The 21,579-nt window shown below is 37.0% G+C and overlaps 1 protein-coding gene across 1 annotated transcript in view; it reads right to left on the bottom strand.

Moving 5' to 3' along the window:
* Positions 1-21,579, bottom strand: part of ankrd50 (ankyrin repeat domain 50) — a 101,930-nt gene that overhangs the window by 29,692 nt on the left and 50,659 nt on the right. Inside the window, exon 3 of the mRNA XM_039751218.1 lies at positions 14,315-14,544. Within this exon, the coding sequence (XP_039607152.1) occupies positions 14,315-14,544 (230 nt within the window). The remainder of the gene's footprint in view (positions 1-14,314; positions 14,545-21,579) is intronic.

Raw genomic sequence — 21,579 nt, 5'->3', positions numbered from 1 at the left:
CTATGACAGTGCGGGTCCAGCATTCACGATTCTTCCCAATATGGGAGCCTCTTGAACCCGACACCATCGATAACGTAACTGGATGAGTGTGGCAGATGGGGACATAACACTTCAGGCAGCGGGATAGCGCAAAGTGTCCAAATGCTTTTATTAAACAAACAACAAAAAAAATCAAAGCAGTTTGTGTCCAAAAGAGCAGTGCTTCCAATGAATAAATAATCCTTAAAACAGAGAAAAACCTGGTGATTAAAAACAAGGCTAAAACGAGAATAAAACCAACAACAGCCATTGGGTCAAACGAGCTGAGCACAACTCATTCCTAGTCTCCCCAGCTCACCCGTCGCTTGCTCAGCTGGCAGAGACTTCAGCAGCCGCAGTCCTCTCAATCCCGATTCCCATCTTAGCTGCCTTCATCGGCGTCTGCCAGACTGTTCAGAGTCGGTTGTCCTCTCATCATCCTTCTAGCTCACGCAGTCGACCCTTGGATCCCTGAAGAGGACGCCACCTTGGTCGCTCCCACTCCTCTGCACAATCAGTGGGGGGTGATCTGTCCCTACAGCTCCAATCCTTCGCTGTACTGTGGGACCACTGATCGTGCTGCCTTTCATATCTCTCTAGTCAGCTGGCTCTTTCTCTCTACACGCCTTTCTCTCTGTTTTCTCGCTTTTTTCCTGTGCTGGTCCGTACTTATACGATCCGTAGGCGCAGCATCTCAATCACACGCTGCAGGTAGCCAATGAAGCAACTGAGAAAGATCGAACCCTCACGTGCAGGTGTGTCTCACCCCAATTACTTCACCAACACGCAGCTGCGCGAGAGTACCCGTGGAGACTGACATGGCCAATGGATTATTTACAATAACAACATTTATTTATATAGCACATTTTCATACAAAAAGTAGCTCAAAGTGCTTAAATAAAATATTTAATAAAACAGCCATTCTTTCAGAGCCACAGACCTGCTATACCACATACAAACACTGCAAAAACAATCTTTTTAGGGCTGTACCTCAAGAATAAACATCTATATATATATAATTCACTAAGGCAAGACAACCATGGAAAGCACGCCGGAAGAGGCGTGGATTCACTAAGCTGCCGACAAGTGAGACACCTATGGCACGCACAAGAAAGAGCCACACCCACCAACTCCAAGACCATTGGATACGACGACAACTCGCAGGGCCATGCCCACCAACTAGGACGCGACGACACAGAAAAAATGGTATCATTTATATTCGTCTGTCGTAGAGTCCACATGCAGTGCAGTTCAGGTTAATGTCATGTGCATTGACTGTTCACAGAGGCATGTTTCTCGCGGAGATGAATCGCCATATGCAGCGTGTGAAACGGTTCGCGAGGGGTATCCCACGGGATCCTTAAAACAATCCTTTACAACTGAGGTTGAAGCACAATGAAGTATGGCATAATGAAAAAGTTAAGGTCACATGTATTACATATTTGACTTAACTGAAATGGGTATAAACAGAAACTGGGTTTAGCTTAGTCCTGCACATCATTCCCTTACCATCTGCTCTTGACCACAGCACCCATCTGAAGTCCCATACTGCAAAGTATCAAGTCATGTCATGCACACCAAATCAATTTATCTACCAGCAGCTATTATTCATTTATTTTAAGAAGAAAAATGAACTAATAACCATGTTTAATTTGTTTAAACAATCAAGACTGATTTGGCTAGTGTTTCTTACTGTATATGGATTATATGTACAAAGATGCAATTGGTACTACGTTCTAGTTCCATCTTTTCATTCTCATTCTGTTGTATCCTCAAACACTCCCTTTTTAGACTACTGTATCTTTCCAGAAGTGTTCAACCATCATTAAATAGTTATACGCCGTTTGTTATGCCGTGGGTTCACTATTGTGTTGTATTTTGCTCTCTCCAGAGTTCCATCTTTTCATTCGCTTACTGTAGCATTCTCACACCAACCCGTTTTAGACAACCGTGTCTTTCCAGAAGTGTTTAGCATTTAATAAATAATTATGCATGACATTGAGCGTGTGTCGACCTGGCGTGGGTAAGCCGTTGAACCCCATTCGGGCTGCAAACTGTCCCACTAAGTGCGACTCCTACACTCCTACTGGTTGTGTCCCAACCCTTTGTACACACCCCCCTCCCACCTTGCTAATACCGTGGTCGGTGGATTATATATAGAAAAGCAGCCAGATCCGCACAGAGCAATGAAAAGTCTATGTCACTCACAGGTACATCTGGACAATGTAAAGACGGCGACTTGACGAGTTGGAGGTGGGCACATGAGCGGGCAGTGCATACTGAATGAGAAATCAGCAGACTAGCATGACGGACGGAGCTGAATGGACGTCATTCTCCTTTCCTCCCGTTCCACACTCCGCGCCGTGCACCCCCATCCCTCCGTCTGGCAGGAGAAGGCGCGAGGACGGTGCGCCAGTTTTCAGTCACTTCAGACGATTGTGTGTTGGTTCGTTCCGTGCATTGTTACAATGTTGCTTTTCTTGCTGATTTACTACATTACTGATTTTTCAAATGTTAATATTCTCCCTGTGCTTAAAAATCATTAAAAAAATGGCCAGATTATGCGGCATATGTCAATATATAAATACACTTAATACATGTAACAATGACTTTTGTTTTATTAATCTTTATCAAAACGTAAGGCTAAAGATCAGAAATGTAAGACAACAATTTACTGTCATTGCTAGATTAAACAAACAAAAACATATGAACTAACAATGAAAGTTACCTAATATTTCTAGTCAGTGCTTTTATACAAAGATTCATAGCCAATCTACTTGTCATTTGCACATTCAAACAGCCAGGTGTGTGCAGGATTACCAGCTAGTCTTAGTTATAAGGTCTCATAAGTGTGTTTGGGTTGTAAAGAAAGATTTCTCTCTACCAGGGCATTTATACCCTCTGAAACGGCTTTCTATAAATTTTCCCCTTGCATGATATTATTTCTTATTGATGTTACTGTCTGTATTTAGTATGTTCTACAGTACACAAACTATATGGTTTTCATTTTACACAGTAGATCATTGAAATTCAAATGTGCACCTTTTCTCTTGCAAAATATTCATCAAACATGATGTTAACATCCATCCATTTTATATATACTGTACAACTGCTATATCCATTCAGCAGCTACATGCAACAGATTTGGTAATTTGAATTAACAAGTATGTTCTGCAGATACAATCTAAACAGACATTGTACAACATTGTATTATTGTAAAAAAAAAAAAATCTTACAGCATTAGCACTGTAGATTTGTGAACCCCACGCTTTTACTGATAAACTGTACACTATGAAAGTAACATTGTATTTAAAAACTCTAAAAATTGAAGTGTTCATTTTGCAGGATCTGCATATTTTAATTTTATTAAAAGTAACAAATAGGAATAAAATACCTAAGAATAATGGCAAAAAATGTATGCAATGAACTAAGCTGCAGTATTAAGCACATATTTTGCAACCCCTTTTACTTGTGTCTGAAATGCAGAATGTAGTACCACTGTGGCACAGGTCAGTAGTTTCATATGGAGTAATGTTTCCACATCACTGATACACTACAGCACTTCTGTACAGCACACTTTGACTAATTCAGTGCAGATCTACATAAATCCAATTTTTACTCAGGAAATCATATTACTGTTAACATAAAAAAATGTGATACATCACTCAGAATCTCTTCATATTTCTAACACAAACCAAGTGAATTAGTTCTACCAATAAGGCCTACAGCACAGTATCGAAATGAAATAAGTATATGTATTATCAAATTCTATTAATTTAAATCAGTTTAATATGATATCAACATAATTACACACCTGTCTTTCATAAATACATTAATACAACCAATGCTCCCCGAAGAACTTGCATCTTAATGACTCTGTTTTCAAAAAAAATAAATAATGCAGGTCTAAACATTTTAGGCAAAAATGTGTCTAGTGTGGGAAAGGTACTGGCTTCCCACAGCCACAAACTGGATATTCAGGGTGGAAATGAATGGATGCATTTACTCTATGTGACATAAGTGAAGAAAGATCAAGAAAAAATACATTAATATTTGGCATAAGCAATCATTTTGAATTATGAGCAGAAAGATCTTGCCTTCCAGATTATGATATTAAAATATAACTAGAATGCATTCCCCAAATATGAGAGGCAAAAAGCCTATGCACTTTCCATGTCCATTAGCTCAATACTGTTAATCATATTGTCAACTTACTGATTAACAATGTAACCTCAAATCAGCAAAAAATTATTAAGCAGAAAAAAAGATTCTACACACACACACACACACAGGCATAACATGCCTGTCATATAAGATAAATTAAACTGAAATTCAATATTTCTGGTTCTCAAGGCAGTTTTGTTACCTGCATGTTTTTTTTTAGCACTGTCTCAGAAATGTAACTGTTCAGTATGGCTGGAACATTCTTTTATCCAGTTAATGGATTTTCAGATATGCTTAAGCTTTTTCTTGCCATGCTGTTCTTGCTGGATTCATGCTTGGTGCATATTATAAGTTTCACAGATTTATGGTGCATGCTGTCCAAGAAAAAGGCAGTTTGTTGCTGTTTCTCTGGCAAGTTTTCAAATTCCAGCTACAGCCAAAACTTGACAAAAATATTCCAGTGTATCCAGCACACCCTTGGGGACCACCCAAATTTTTTCTCAGGAGAAGTTCTCACAAACCCCCCCACTATCAAACCATGTTACTAGTAATACAACTTCCTGAATGATCAAAGTCGCTTAAGGCTATTGCAAAAACTAATTAACTGACTAGTGTTGTCCTCGGGAAAGGGTACTTTTGATTTCCAGCACTGCAGAGCAGTAAAGCATTTTTGTTTCTCTCTCACCATGAACAGAAGAGCTATGTTTCCTACAAAGCCATGCAAAACAGTTCTGTTAATTTCTGGAAAAACATATTGGATTAATTTTTACACAGATGTACTCAGACATGTGACGACTAGGCGTTAAATACTAAACCTATCTAAATGAGGTGCGAGTGACCTCACTGTTAACTGAGAAAGTTCAGGCTGATGAGGAAAGTGTTCAAGGTTAATCAAGTTACATTTCAGGAGATTCAACTGTTTAATTTGTATTTTAAAAAATATATAATGATTACCTCAACTTTAGTTATTTTTCAAGAATCTTTCAATATATTACGATGCAGAAGGCACACTAGAATAACTTGCATCTTATTGTCAACCTGGTTAAAATTTTAGTTAAGAGCTGTTTCTTTTTGAAGGCACTAATAAACTTTAAATCTAGAACAATACAATTAAAAATCACACACACCTACACCATTCAGGCAGAATTGTCCATAGGGGTGAGGGGAAAAACCAGAATTGGAAAAGTCTCTACCTAACCTGGCAGACGTAGACATGTTATTTTTTTTTAATCTTGGACAGCCAATCCTTCAGGAGTTTTTACTGAAGAGGGTCAATGTACAAGGAAAGGGATACTGTAATTGCTGATAAGAAATCATAAGATGTACCCTAATACAAAAGGTGGCAGGTGGAAGTGCCCTAAGGAGCAAATACTGGGTATCCAATTTATTTGAGAAGGACAGATAGCCAATGTTTAGTGTTCAACAAATACTGTACAGTCATTAATGTAATGTTACTGTGATTTATGCTGTACGCAGACAAACATTTTGCTCTATTTCCATATTTTATACATGGATTGACCTTGCATTTACACACACTTAAACATTTTAGCTTGTACTGTTCTATTTGACCAACAGGATGAGGCCCTTTTGAAAATGTAAACACTGAGAGAAAAAAATAGAAAATAATATGAGAACTGAAGATCAGGTAAAAAATGCTTGAATTTCTTTTTATAGATGGAATGTGAGTCCTGTGTATGGTAAATACTATAAGTAATATTCTAAGATGATGACTATAAATGGGCAGCCACCACAATCTCCTGTTGTATATTCGCCAAAAGGGTTTAACATCTGATTACTGTCTTTTGAAAGTCATTGAACCACCCAGTTTTTGTTGTTTTTCTCTGAAGCAGGCCACCTAGGCACAGATGAAGAGCTGTCGCAGAGAAGCAACTTGTTAAATGAATAGCTCTTCAATGGAAAACTGAGAAAAAGGTATGAAGCATAACCATGTATCTACAGAGAATGGTGGGATCTGATGGCTAAAGACATTATGGAGAAGCTTTGAAAATTAAAGTGGCTTTTGGAAAGCTGTAGATGTAAACCTTACAACAGGATATGCAACTGAATGAAAGATCTGACGGGGAAGAAGACAAGCTGCTCATGCAGTAAGGAGGAGTTCTTGGCGGAGTTAGGCATAGTGGATTATTGGAATTTTGTTATGTATTTTGTTCTTTATTTTGATTCTTTTAAGAGAAACAAAAGCTCATTCTCCTGATGTTTACTGGATAGTTTACATTATGTTTTGGTTATGTCAGCATCATAAGTTAAAATACATAGTGTGTGTGTATATATATATATATATATATATATATATATATATAAATATATATATATATATATATATATATATATATATATAAATATAAATATATATATATATATATATATATATATATATATATATATATATAGTATGCATAGGAAACCCATTTTGTCATTCAGATGTGACATTTATTAAAACTAAACCTTACTTTGATCAAAAGAAGTCCTTGGAAAGGGTTTATACTGTATGTTGAGTTGAAAACATACAAATATACAGTATAAATATATATAGAGATACATACAGATATAACGATATACAGATACATATACCGATACACAGACAGATATAAGATATACCGAAAGACAGATAGATAGATATCTGCAAAGGAAGAAAACGAATCGCATATCTTAAAACAGTCTTTTATTCCTTAGCTTTCGACCCCTATCAGGCATCATCATCAGAGGAAAACATTTAGACATACAGGAATCAAAGGAAATACAGTTCATCGCTCTACTATAAGACAATATCCATACTGAATTTAGACTAACAGCACAATAATTGCTTTTTATTGCAGTTTAAAATCATTTCACTAAACAACAAGGAAACATGATGTCCAGAAGAATTTCAGAAACACAGCCAATGATTTCTAGACCTCTATTGTTGTACCCAAATCCGATGTTCACACTTCAACAATGCAATGCAGGAGAAATAACAAGAGCATTTATAATAAAGTAATCAGGAGATAATCCTCTGCTGTGAAAACAATGAACACTGCTACTTCATAACAAATTAGGATGATCCTTCAGATGTCTGGAAGAATAATACCTTTTCTCCAGAACAAAACAAAACACCATTCTCGTTAAAAGTCTAAGGAGAAAATGTATCCCTACTGTCAAGAATAGTGGTGGGAGTGTCACTATTTGGAATGGCTTTTATTTCTCACTAGCAAAATACCCGCGCTTCACAGCGGAGAAGTAGTGTGTTAAAGAAGTTATGAAAAAGAAAAGGAAACATTTTAAAAATAACGTAACATGATTGACAATGTAATTGTTTTGTGACTGTTATGACTGTTGCTGTCATCAAGGATTTAATTATCATTATTTCTTTTAATCAGTTTCGTATTTGGAGGATGTGTTGTGTTCAAGTTACACTCCATGTTTGTCTAGTCTATTCTTGACCATCTCATCTTCGTTGTCAACCGTTGTAAAGATAACAGGTTTCATTCATCGAAGTGATCACTACCCAAATCGGTACTCGTGAATCTAAGATGTTTAACAGGCATTCCCGGTATTAAGTTGTGGATTTGCCTGCGAATATTTAGCTGCAGAGTGTCTATGAACGTAATTTAAACTTAAACTTTACACCTTGCCTTCCTATTGATATGTGTACAAAGGCTTGTTCAGCGTCAGAGGGTTGTTCCTTTCCTACTGCATCAATAAGCAGCTCATCTTCCTCTTTATCTGAGACATCACACACTGCATGCACTTGTTTACCTTTCACAGTCCTGCAAAGTCATTTCACGTGAGTCGCTCAGAGTACATGCATCGAAGGTTCTCAGCTGTGCTTGTGCTATCTCCTGCGAACTTGCGATGTCCATGGCTTTATTTAATGTTATCTCAGACCCGGCACTTAAAAGTTTCTCTCGTACTTTTGCTGAGTTTGTGCCAAACACTATTCTATCCCTGACCATCTCATCTTTGTTTGCATAAGCACAGTCCTTCACCAATAATTTTAACTCCGTTACAAAGTGATCAAAAGTCTCATTTATACCCAGCGTCTTCTCATTAAACTTGTATCTCGTGAATATCGTATTCGTTGTAGGCATGACAAACGCCAGCGGCAGCGTGTCTATGAACTTAATTTAAACTTCAGGTTTACACCATGCTTTGTTTCTGCAGTAGCTGCAGTTATGAATATGTTTGTATGCGTCACTCGCTTCATATTCTTTTGCTGCCTTCTCAATTGTGTAATGCGTTTTTTGTTTAGCGCTCTTTGGAGCTCTTGCTTGTTCTCTGCGTACTGCGTTCACAGTCAGTTCACGTGAGCCGCTCGGAGTACATGCATCGAAGGTTCTCCGCTGTGCTTGTGCTATCTTGTGCGATCTTGCGATGTCCACGGCTTTATTTAATGTTAGCTATGACCCAGCACTAAAACGTTTCTCTCGCACTTTCGCTGAGTTTGTGCCAAACACTAGTCTATCCCTGACCATCTCATCTTCGTTGCATAAGCACAGTCCTTCACCCAAAAATATTTAGCAGCAGCGTGTCTATTGGATTGCTGCTGACGGACGGCCTTATATGGGCAGGCACTCAATTACATGGGAGTCATGACGATGAGGGGCACAACTCCGCCTCACACGGTGACCGAGCTGCAGGCTATGGCTGTATATATGTACACAAGTAGGTTCAAGTTATGACCGTTACGCATAGAATTTCTAAATGAAACCTGCCTAACTTTTGTAAGTAAGCTGTAAGGAATGAGCCTGCCAAATTTCAGCCTTCTACCTACACGGGAAGTTGGAGAATTAGTGATGAGTGAGTGAGTCAGTCAGTCAGTCAGTCAGTCAGTTACTCAGTCAGTGAGGGCTTTGCCTTTTATTAGTATAGATAATTCTGGATAATCCATCATAAAGTGAATTATTTACTCGTGCTAAAATACACAGGAAAAACAATGTCAGGCTCTCTGTCCTTAAGCTGAAGTTAACTATACAGTTTATATACTTCTGTTTTAAGTAAGTTATCTTAGCATTTACCATTTAGTTTCCACATAAAAAAATATTATGTGACTTACACACGTGCTGCTTTTAACTGAAATACCAATTTGATAGACTATGTGATGTATACCATGGATCGAGTAGAGCGGCAATACTGAATGTACTCTAAGCAGAAGTATGCTAAGATTTAATGCTTAAAATGCCCAACTATTTTACATCCGACTGTCACAGCATCGGCAACACTTCACTGTTCAAAAACGCCCTCTGCTACTGCCAGCTGGAGTGTATGAGCAACACAGGAAAAGCTTGGGACTCCAGCCTCAACAATGCCTTTAATCATATTTTTGCCATTGTCACAGAACAAAACATGCACATGATTTTTCGGAATTGCCTAAGTGCCAAGCATTTCTTGAAATGCATCTGCTATTGTTTTGCTTGTATTGGAGCCTCGAAACTGCTCTGCATGCAGCATACCCCGCTGGAGAGCAAAATTCTCATCTATACACTGTGCAGTTAAACTGATGATAGACATTGGACAAAATCCGCTGCTCCAAATGTAAGTGGTGAAGCTGACAGCTGGTATGTTGTACAATGAGCCACTAATATCCATTTTTAAAAACTTGTGCATCCTCGGTAAGACTAATTTTGTGATGTGGACATGACTTGGAATGTTGTACTTGGGTTCTAGCACAGTCAGGAGGCGTTGAAATCACACATTATCAACAACCGACAGAAGTTAATTGTCAAGAACAATACACTTAGCAAGATCTTCTATTATATTCACTGCCCAAGGGTTATCATTTGACATTTTTTCTCTCCTTCCTAGAGTCTCCCACAGCATTGGTTGATGGTGTGTGCTGCCAGAGGCAAATTCGCTGTGCTCATTATTATATTTACTTTCACACTTTACAGTCTGCTAGGCTTTGGTTTTCATTGTTAATTTTACAAAAATGTATTGCCTAAGCAGACCTGGTCTGACAGCTTTACAGCCCAAGCATTATAAACTGAATACATACTGTATTTAAATGGACAACAAATCATATTTGACTACCATATTTGGCAGAAAAAAATCTACGATTATATTTCTGCAATAAGCAGATAAAAATGTTTATACCTAAATACCAATAACACTTAACGGAGATTTACTTGTCTTCATTTATATTAAATGAAGGGTTGTAGCACTGATTACAAACAGAAGACTAATCATTCAACTGTGCCAGGTGCTTTGGAAAAAAATGAAGTATAATAATTCAGTTCCTTTTCATCAAAATGTACATATATGAAATGTTCAAATTAGAGGCTGGTTATCTTAGACATTCACCTTGCGAAGAAAACATGAAAGGAAGTCCAGAAATGTCCTTACAGACAGTGCCCAGAATGAGCATGCTTTGAAATCAAAATGCATTCAATTAACTTATAACAGTGACATTGCATTGCCTGGAAAACAAACAAAGAGTTCTAGCAAGATTATCACTGAAATAAATCGGTCAGACACCCAAAGATGACAGGTCACAGTTTATCTTAATGATATGCATTATACTAGAGCGATAAAATAAAAACTTAAATGAAACCAAAAGAAGATGGGAAAATGGATAAAAAGGGATCTAGGCACACATGCACATCTGTGCACTCAAGCCATGTCCCTTTATTATTTAAAAAAATAAAATGTAAACTATAGAAAAAAAAAACCCTGTTAAGAAGCAGTATTTATTTGAGATGATCTTGCATGTCACGAATACTGCATCTGCCAAAATAAATACTAAAGACAGTTTCACTCATTTATTTTTTTGCCTTACGTAATTCATCTTAGCATTGCAGAGCTCATAGCCTTTCCAGGCAGCAATGGGAGTTAAGAATCAACCAACCAATTATAAGGCATCAGTCCATTACACACCCACACTCACTCAGGCTAGGACAGATCAATATTTTCCAACCAGTCTAATGAGGAAAATGCTGCTCATAAAATATATTTACTTAAATTCTTTATTTAGCACTTTTACATATTTTTTATTTCTAACATAATATGCAAAAATACAACTCATCCATCCATTTTCCAACCCGCTGAATCTGAACACAGGGTCACGGGGGTCTGCTGGAGCCAATCCCAGCCAACACAGGGCACAAGGAGGAACCAATCCTGGGCAGGGTGCCAACCCATCGCAGGACACAAACACAAACACATCCACACACCAAGCACACACTAGGGCCAATTTAGAATCACCAATCCACCTAACCTGCATGTCTTTGGACTGTGGGAGGAAACCGGAGCACCCAGAGGAAACCCACGCAGACACGGAGAGAACATGCGAACTCCACACAGGGAGGACCCGGGAAGTGAACCCAGGTCTCCTTACTGCGAGGCAGCAGCGCTACCACTGTGCCACATACACAAATCATTGATATTCATTATTCTGCAAGCATATATACACTTCTAAAAACTTTTATAACAATGTTCACGCAGTTCAAAAAGTACATTAAAAAGCATATTAACTGATTGATTGTGATTTATCATTGTACCAACAGTAACACAAAAAAACATCATGGGGGGGGGGGCAAAAGTATCTAATAGATGCTTTGCTGATGACAAACTTAGCAAAAACTTTTCTTACTCTAAAAAAAAAAAAACTGAAAAAAATCAGAAGTTCACATTGAGAATGGTAGTGGGATACAATATATGCTAAATACAGCACCATAAAAAAATGAATGAAATATTTTCAGAAATGGAAAGTGTTAAAAGAGCTAGTCCCAGTGACATGCTTATTTTTTAACTTGAATAAACCAATTATTCTCACATTTTACAAGCAAGTATTCAAAATGCTTAGGTAACACACTAAATAAAAAACAATGCAGAAGCACAAATTAATTAAATCAATATAAAAGCAAATGAAGTTATAAAGATATGTGGAAAATTAAACAAAAAAAAATTATGGTAATGATAATTACACAGTGATCACTTTGAGTTAGAAAAAAACTACAATGTTTTAGTGAAGGTAAATGATGCTTATTAAAAGGCACATCCAGTGTCAGCATTTACACTGTATTTTAGTGTAAAAATTCCAAGCTGACTATTCTGAAGCATAATAATGTACTTTATAAATACTACTACATATTAGTTATCTCTCTACAACTAGAGTAATTTGTTCAATTTTATTTTCCACATTATAAGAAAACAACAGTGTTAGGGAATTCTAATATATTTATTCTAAGAGTAACAGTAAGAATGAAGAAAAATGTTTTAAATAACATAGTAAGAATATAATTGCAATGAAAGCTGTCACTTTAAAAATGTGTGGGGGGTGTGTCTGTGAGTGGGCTCTATGACAGACTGGAGCCATTTCCAGGTCTGACTCCTATCTTGTGTACATTGCTTCTAAATGATGCCTCAGAACATGTTACCCGAAATGTGTTATTTTAAATCTATAAGTTAAGACATCTCGGTGAGAAAGAAAATTCTACACACATAAAGCACTTCCCTGTTTAAATATCTTAAAATTCACCTATAAAGTAACATTAACTTTTAAAACATGTTTACCGTAGATCCCGTTATATAAGCCGAGAATTTTGTCCTAGATTTTTGGCTTGGAATTTGGGGGCTGGTTTATACAACGAGTATTGTTTCAGATTCAAGATTTCCAGCGCAATGCCGGTTTTGCCGATGAATACGGAAGTAAATAATGACGAAACCACAGAGCCAGCTTTCAGATGAAGAAGTAACTTTGCATGCCGGTACTTTAAATTAAATAAAGAATTTATTCAAAAAAGTGTTTTAGTTGTTGATTTTATTAATAAAATTTATAATAAATTATCATGAAGTTTAAAATGAAATTTTTTTATTTTGATTTACGACCAACATCTTGCGTTACGAAACGGATGCGGTCACGTGTATCCGCTTGCGCGCGGTTGTAAACAAACAACCGAGAGCGTTAGTAGCGTCAGTCGGAGCCCAGATACATGTGTTTGTGGATGTAATTTCCGTCATTGCAGTGATTTACCTATATATATATAATTCATTAAGACCATGCAAGCAAGACACATAATTGCTAAGGAAGGAAGAGAGGGTAAAAGAAAGCGATCGCAATCGAAACGAAGATGGACATTGTGTGGAAATATCTCCTCCCTTCCTGCAGCCCAAAGATGTCAAATTAAATGGTGAGTACAGTATGAAATTATTTCTAGAATAGAATTCCTTTTATTGTCACTATACGCATTCTACAATGAGATTAAAAGCAGCTCCTTCAGTGCAGAATAAAGTTCTGTATAGGGCTTGTATGGTTGTTTTTTAGCTTTAGCAAAACGCCTTTCTTTCCCTCCTCCGTCTGTGTCGTCTCCTAGACCAGACAACAATCCACGGAGAGCCCGCTGGTCTCGCTACGTTGTCTGGGATGTTGTGTGTGTGATGAAAAACACTCGAAACAGATGTCTGGCTCTGGACACCGATGTCTATAAGGTTCTGAATAGTGTAGCGGATGTTCACCGAACCGAGCGTGCACAAACAAGGACAAAAAAAAAAAAGTACAAAAACAACAGAAAAGTGCACTGAAAAGGAGAGCCCTGAGCCGCTGCGACCATGCGCACTGCCATGCTCCTAGCTTAATCGAAGTAGGCTAGGCACTATTTAGAACTTTTTAGTTAGTACATTAGAAAAATTATTGGTGTTTTGGTAAATTATGCACATTATATTATATATCAAAAATGCCGGCAGTCTCAAATTCTCGCCGATAAACATTACAAATATACCCGAAGAGACACTTTTAAGGAAATTTAGAAAATTTTGCTTGGAGAAGGGGTCGGCTTAAATACCGTCATCGGCAAATACATGTAATTTAGTAGGTAGAGAAGGGGTTCGGCTAATATACCGGGTCGGCCTGTATTCTGGGATCTACAGTAATTGATATTTTAATTAAATAATAAATAAAAAATAAAATGTATCAGATAAGAGGAAAAACCAAAAAATCTAAATAATAAAAAATAATTTAATTCCTAAGAATTCTACTATTTATGGTATTCATGCTATATAATTTAGAGTATGCAGAATCCGCACTAATTAAAAACCGGAAGATAACACGGAGTAAAGACTGCAAATTTTATTCTTGCCTGAATTAGAAAGGAAAAACCAAAATGAATGACCAAAAGTAGGAACAGCAAAACAGCCATACCTGTAAATAATTTGGTGACAGCTTTATTCTGCTTCCGTGCAGAGCATATAAGTAATAGCCAGGGAGGAAAAAATTCATGATGGCTTGCTAAAAGCTCTGCTATAGATCGAGAAGAGCTACTTGTCCTTTGTTCTGCCTCACCAAAGTAACGTCCCTCATCCATAGAATCTACCAAAATGTAGAGGGATTGTGATGGAGGTTTCAAACCCAGCAGAGGAAGAAGAATACACCTAGTGGGAAGAAAAAAAAAACAACATGTAATTAAAGTGATTCAACAATGAGCAAAAACAAAAAAAAATAAAAATTTTTTGAAAAATTCTAACATTTACCTTAACTTTAAAATATCTGTCATTTAAATGGGAGAGAAAAAAAAATTATTATAATTATTTGCAAAACTAACAAAGCAGCAATTACAGTTCCTTAAAAAAAGAACCCCATTTCAGAATTTCTAAATTTCAATATATATTTGACACTTAATACCATTAGAAAGATGGTGTTATTTTTATTGCTGGTTCAAACATGAATGAAAAAGTAGTACCACATATTCACAACTCAACAATGCTTTGCAATATAGGCCAATTAAATCTTTGTAAAGTTCAGGGACCATAAACTCAGGAGGTTGAACTAGCTTTGAACTGTGAATAATGTGGACCTCTAAGAAGGCCGGTTTCTAGAAGAAAAATAAAACACACAAAACAAAAGGTTTTCTGCATGCGGACATGCCAATCCTACACCAATGCTCTATCCATCTGCCTTGTGCTCTCGGTGAGAAAAAAAAAAATGAATGGACAAGACTAAAACTGTCAATGGCTTTGAACCTAACACAGTACTGTGTGAGATACAAGCCAGCATTAATGCAGTATATTAGTCTATTTGATTAAAAAAAAATCACATCAGGATACACATCTCATTATACTTTAGCATGGAAAGGGATGACCCAAATATCTGCCACTACTGAAAGCTCAAAACCTGATGAAGCAGTAAAAACTGAAGAAAAAAAAAAATACCTGGACTAGTGAATCTCATGTTGTATTAAATTATGCAGAGAGATATGTAACAGGACTGCTGGGTGTTATCAGTACATACTGGTGGCAATTAAATAACCAGGGTGTGTTGTTTTATAGTATACATTGTGGTTCAACATGGAAGAAGGGCAAAAAGAGTAGTGTTTGAATGCTATAGAATATTTTAACATAGTCATGTTAGTAATGATGGAGATTAACAAATACATGGAATGGCTAGAGGGACTAAAGTTTTAAAAACTAAACCTCTGTTGTCCTAGCTGTCTCACAAGATACTAATACATTTTAGGAAAATACAATATATTCTTATTGCTTTTTACCATACTGTACCAAACATCGCTCTCCCACTCCTCTCACTTTAGTTTACAGTATACACCAAGCACATAAACATATATAAAAACATTTAACACTTTTCTTCTTGAGCTCTGTACAGCTATATGTTGTAAATGATAACTTTAGTTAGTTTTATCTGTAGTGATGTACACAGTTATAAAGAATGATCACATTCTTTATGGAATAAGGACTTACGTAATGGCAAAACAGGCACAGATAAGAAGTCATGGCATGTTATGGGCACCAATTAATCTGTATGTGACAGAAGAACTGCAGAAGCTGGAAAGGAAAACTTTTGAAAGGATCATGATTTGAATCTAGGTGCCTGAAACTACAGGCAGTAGTGCTAACCACAACACCACTATGTGAAGCTTTCCTAATTTATTACAGCATATCATTTGTTATCTTTATGGATGGCTAGGACTGTTTCTGGCATTTTCTCCCCTCAACTGTTTAAATGTCCATCTCTTGAAGTTACCAATTCCCCAAAAATATTTTCCCCTTTTCAACATTTTGGCAGATGTAGTCCTGTTACCTTTGCTCTTAAAACTAAAATATTATTCAAGAACTATTTTTAAAATACTTTTCTTAAGGGTCCTCTTTACTTTATTTATTTTATACATTGGACACTTCAACACAACCTCATCTTTTTAAACTTAACCTTAGTTTGTTTAATGAACATTTAGCCAATTTGAGTAATTCTGTCTTATTTTTCAAAGATGGCAGCTCAATTAAGGTGTTGTTTAGATCATCAAGAAAGCCAACAAAGTGGAAAAAATAAGAACAATTACAATATAAAAACTTGGCATTACACAAACTATCTGTTTAAACTATAAAGTTTACAAAAGTAATTTACATGCATTGTGGAAGGCTACTTCATAGCTTTATCTCTTTCATATGCATAATATACACTCACAGAGTTAGTAAGGCATCAAAGAGACGACTCCCACATGTCCTCAAATTGTATTTCTTTCCGCTTGTCAATGAAATGGAAGCACATCAACCAATCTGTCGCTTTAAAATTTATGGAGGATTATACTGCTAATTCTGCTGCTGGAAATGTCAAGCACTTCTTCAAGCTATTGTCTCATTTTGAAGTAGTATATGCAAATTATTTTGTGCCCCTGCAGCAGGGTAAACATAAATTCTATGGATTTAGCTTTGCTTAACAGGGTCCCTGAAATGATTACAAGCTTTGCACACTGCTTGTTATTTTTGTCAGCTGCTTAACAGCTAGATGAATTTTCTTTTTATCTTTCATTGTGCCAGGCTGCCTATACAACATCATTCAGAGATTTCCACTTTACTTTTAATGTTAGCCTGCAAACAAAGAACTAGTTTGGAGACTCAGTAGATGTTCACAGTAAAACAGAGTGCCACATACTAACAGCAAATGCTCAATCAACAGCTTAACCGTTTTATTTTTGAATATCCAAAATGGTACACAAAAATGGTACTTGATTTTAAAAAACTTATTTAAGTAAGGTGCCCTTAATATTTAGAAATCGTAGTATATTCTTCCATTTCAAGGTGGCTTTGCTTGGTTTCATCCACAGGAAATTTCAGCTCATAACCATAACCAAGCATGATGTTATTTTTGCTGATGAATGACACTTTGCACAGTTACTTCAGTTTGTTTGTGCAACTTAAAGCCTGTTTTAAACTATTTTATAGCTTTCTTCTTATTGTCCCTTAGCTGTATTTGAATGCATATCAAATTATATTAAAGCCATCATTAGCCTCTCACCAAGGCTCCATTGATGGTACACAGTATATTGCGAGTCAGAAGATCATACCGATTAAGTGGTTTGCACTTTTCCACTTAAAACACCAAAAAACTACAAACTAAAACATAAAATGACATGCAAAAAAAACCAAAAACACACAATTTTGAACATTGCCACTAAAAAAACCTTGTATGTAAAAATTTTCAGTTTCAGATTCTAACTGGTCAGCTTGCCATTCTCCCCAATACTGGTAATGTATTAGTCTGCAAGAGAAAATGGTTTTGTACCCTACTACTCTCAGGGTAGGTGATCACATGTGGCATTCCTATTATTTAAGAAAGTACCCATAACAGCTGTTATGCTGTCTGCTGAACCATGTGTCCAAAGATGTGAGGGGTGCGAGACACTTGTTTTATAGCTCTGTGGCTGGACTGGGGAGAACAATATCACAGGTTAATGTCTAGGAGGGATTAAAGGCCTTGAAGGTAACAATGCAGCATAAATCCATTAAAATAACAATATGCAAGATTGGTTTTAGAGTGGTAAAAGCAGCAGTCTCAATGTCACATGTTTTGGGTTTCAGTTCTCAGAAGATTCTGGTTAAAACAGGGCTGGAATAGGTAATTTGAAATGTAACTTTTTCCTTATGCTGAAATCTTGTATTTTTTTCTCTTTCCCTTTTTTAAATGTATATTGTCTACAGTTATAATGTAATAAGCAATTATGATAAATGGTCAAAATATGTTAAATATACAGGGTGGTGCAGGCAAACAGGAAATTTTGGAACTAGGTGTTGGCAACCCTGGGGTGTCAGCAGTTGTTTGAGACCAATGCAACCTCGTTTAGAACCCCTTGCCATTAGTTATACTGGAGCAGTTGTGTGGTGCTCAACGAACATTCAATGTGAAAGCGTTTTAAAAGAATGGTGAGAGTGTGACTGCTGTGCAAAGGGAATTTCATTGTCATTACCAGTTGGGACGTCATGATCGTATCCCGTCTGCTCATGCGATTATAACATGGGTGACTTCGAAGAAATGGGTTTGGCCTTTTTTGGAAGGCATGTCATTTTACTCAACGGTGACATTCCATGGCCTACGAGATCCCCAGATCTCACTAGGGATTTTTTTTCAGTAGGGACATCTTAAATGCCAAATGTACCGCACACATCCTGCAACCATTGCTGAACTAAAAAGTAGGATTGAAGAGGAAATTGCTGGCATTCCTCTTGACATGTTACATCAAGTAATGCAGAATTTCCACAACAGGCTGTCATAATATGTACGGAGAAATGGACAACACCTTCATGATGTTTTCTTCAAAACATAAAATGGATATTGATTACCATCATTGATTGCATATCCTGTACAATAAATTTCATCATTAAATGTATTTTGTAATGTATTTATTTGTGCATTAAATGTCAATTAAAAATTTCCCTCTTCCCTGCACCACCCTGTATTTTTACATTTTATTCAGGTACACTATATCAGTAAGGCACAAAATAAGTTTAAAGTTTTGAATTGCTTCAGATACTACAAAGACAAACTGTAACAGCATAACACCAAAGACGATCTAATTCCACTTGACAGAAAGCAAAAATGTATCAAATTATTTTTCTAAGTCATTAATTGTTTTTTCTGGGAATTTTCTATCCCCCAATACTATTTCTGGAATAGTACATGCAGTATGGTTTCTGCCTAACGCTCTCTGTGTAATGTGTTGTGACCATATATGCTACATGCCAAATGTTTCACAGAGTACTGACTAGATTCAAAATCCCTTTCAATCACCCAGTGGCACCCTCAGGCCAGTAATCACCACCTGTGCCTAAATGTCACACATTTAAAATAAGGAGTAACATAGCAGCTTCTATACATTACTATATGGGAAACAATACTAATTCTAAGAAGAAGAAAAAGACATTTTTAAAGTTTTGTTTTATTAGCTTGCTGTTCTTACTATACAGAAGTGCTAAAAACTTAAGCTTTTTAAATGAATTTATTTATATTATTGCCTCATAAACCATGTTTACACTAACTTCTATTATTCCTGAATGACAGATGTCCCCTGACTAAAAATCTATATATATAATTCACTAAGGCAAGAAACCAATGGAAAGCACGCCGGAAGGGGCGTGGATTCACTAAGCCGCCAACAAGTAAGACACCTATAGCACACGCAGGGAGGAGCCACGCCCACCAACTCCAAAACCATTAGATACGACGACAACTCGCAGAGCCACACCTACCAACTCGGACGCGATGACACAGAAAGAACGGCGTCATTTATATTTGTCTGTCGTAGAGGCCTCATGTACCTCCGAGCCACCTTGAATGTTCATAGAGGCATGTTTCTCGCGGAGGTGAGTTGCCATATGCAGCGTGCAAAACGGTTTGCGAGGGTATCCCATGGAATCCTTAAAACAATCCTTTACAACTGAGGTTAAAACACAATGAAGTAAGCAGTCTTTAAAAACCAAGTTTTCGGTTACGACGCACGACCGCGTGCACCATAGCAAACTGTTTTACACGCTACATACAGCAATTCGCATCCGTGACAAACGTGCGTCTTCTTCACTCCCGGATAATTATATGTTCCTCTCTCCAGAGTTCCATCTTTTCATTCACTTTCTGTTGTATCCTCAAACCCTCCCTTTTTAGACAACTCTGTCTTTCCAGAAGTGTTCAACCATCAATAAATAATTATGCGGTGTTTGTTATGCCGCAAGTTTACTATTGTGTTGTATTTTGCTCTCTCCAGAGTTCCATCTTTTCATTCACTTACTGTTGTATTCTCACACCAACCCGTTTTAGACAACCGGGTCTTTCCAAAAGTGTTTAGCATTCAATAAATAATTATGCATGAGATTGAGTGTGTATCTACCTGGCACAGAGAGGTGTGGGTAGGCCGTTGAACCCCATTTGGGCAGCAAATCGTGGAATTCCCACTAAGTGCGACTCATACGCTCCCACTGGTTAAATCCCTACCCTTTGTACATACCCCCCTCCCACTTCCCTACTACCGTGGTCGGGTGTCTTGGTGGATTATATATAGAAAAGCAGCCAAAACTGCACAGAGCAATGAAACATCTACGTGAGTCACAGGTGCATCTGGACTTTGTAACGACGACAACGATTCAAGTGATGAGTTGGAGGTGGGCACATGAGCGGTCAGTGCATACTGAACGAGAAATCAGCAGACTAGCATGACGGAGGGAGCTGAATGGACGTCCTTCTTCTCTCCTCCCGTTGAACACTCCGAGCCTGAGCGCACCCCCATCCCTCTGTCTGGCAGGAGAAGGCGCGATTGCGGTCCGCCAGTTTTCAGTCACGGACGATTGTGTGTTGGTTTGTTCCATGCATTGTTACAATGTTGCTTTTCTTGCTGATTCATTACATTATCGATTTTTCAAATGTTAATTTTCCCCCTGTGTTTAAAAATCATTAAAAAACCGGCCTGATTATGCGGCGTATGGTACGCCGCGGGTTTGCTAGTATCTTATAATCCAATGCTTTCATTAAAAAGAAAATGAATCTAGGAAGTCTCACTGTGGAGGAAATGATGTTACATCCTTGATAAATGACAGAAAACATGTTTAGGAAACCGTTATTAGAGATAAACAGTATATATACATATTGATTTGAAAGCAAAAACATATCAAGAATCACATTAGGGATAATGACCAAACTCAATTAAAGTACTTGAGAATAGATAACAATAACATCCTCTGAAAAACTGTTTTGGAAAGCAGAGAAAACCATAACCCAATATCCCCAACGAACATGACAAAGGAGACCAACTTTTTGGTAAAAATATTAAAATCTTTCATAAATGCATATAATTTTGCAGAGTATGACAATTGTTTTGTTTTTTTATTTTTGTAAGCAAAGAGGAACTTTGCACGTTATAGATACATTCTTAAAATTGCTTGATCCAATTTATGTTTGTGGAGGGATGAATGAAGTCTATTCTGGCAGAAACAAAACATAGGGCAGGATCCAGCACTGGACAAAGTGCCAGTTCACCTCAGGCCCATTCATGCACACTACATCATGATTTTGGAAACTATTCTTTGGAATGCACTTTGTCAAACTAAGAAGAAAAAGAACACATTTTAGTAGGAAATAGTAAATTATTTCCAAATTCTACAGTAAATGGTGAAAGTGCTAATATTTTCTTTTAT

Source organism: Polypterus senegalus, chromosome 4 (assembly GCF_016835505.1).
Source record: "Polypterus senegalus isolate Bchr_013 chromosome 4, ASM1683550v1, whole genome shotgun sequence".
Lineage (NCBI taxonomy): Eukaryota > Metazoa > Chordata > Cladistia > Polypteriformes > Polypteridae > Polypterus > Polypterus senegalus.
The sequence above is the reverse complement of the archived record's forward strand: the minus strand, read 5'-3'. Positions and strand labels throughout refer to the sequence as shown.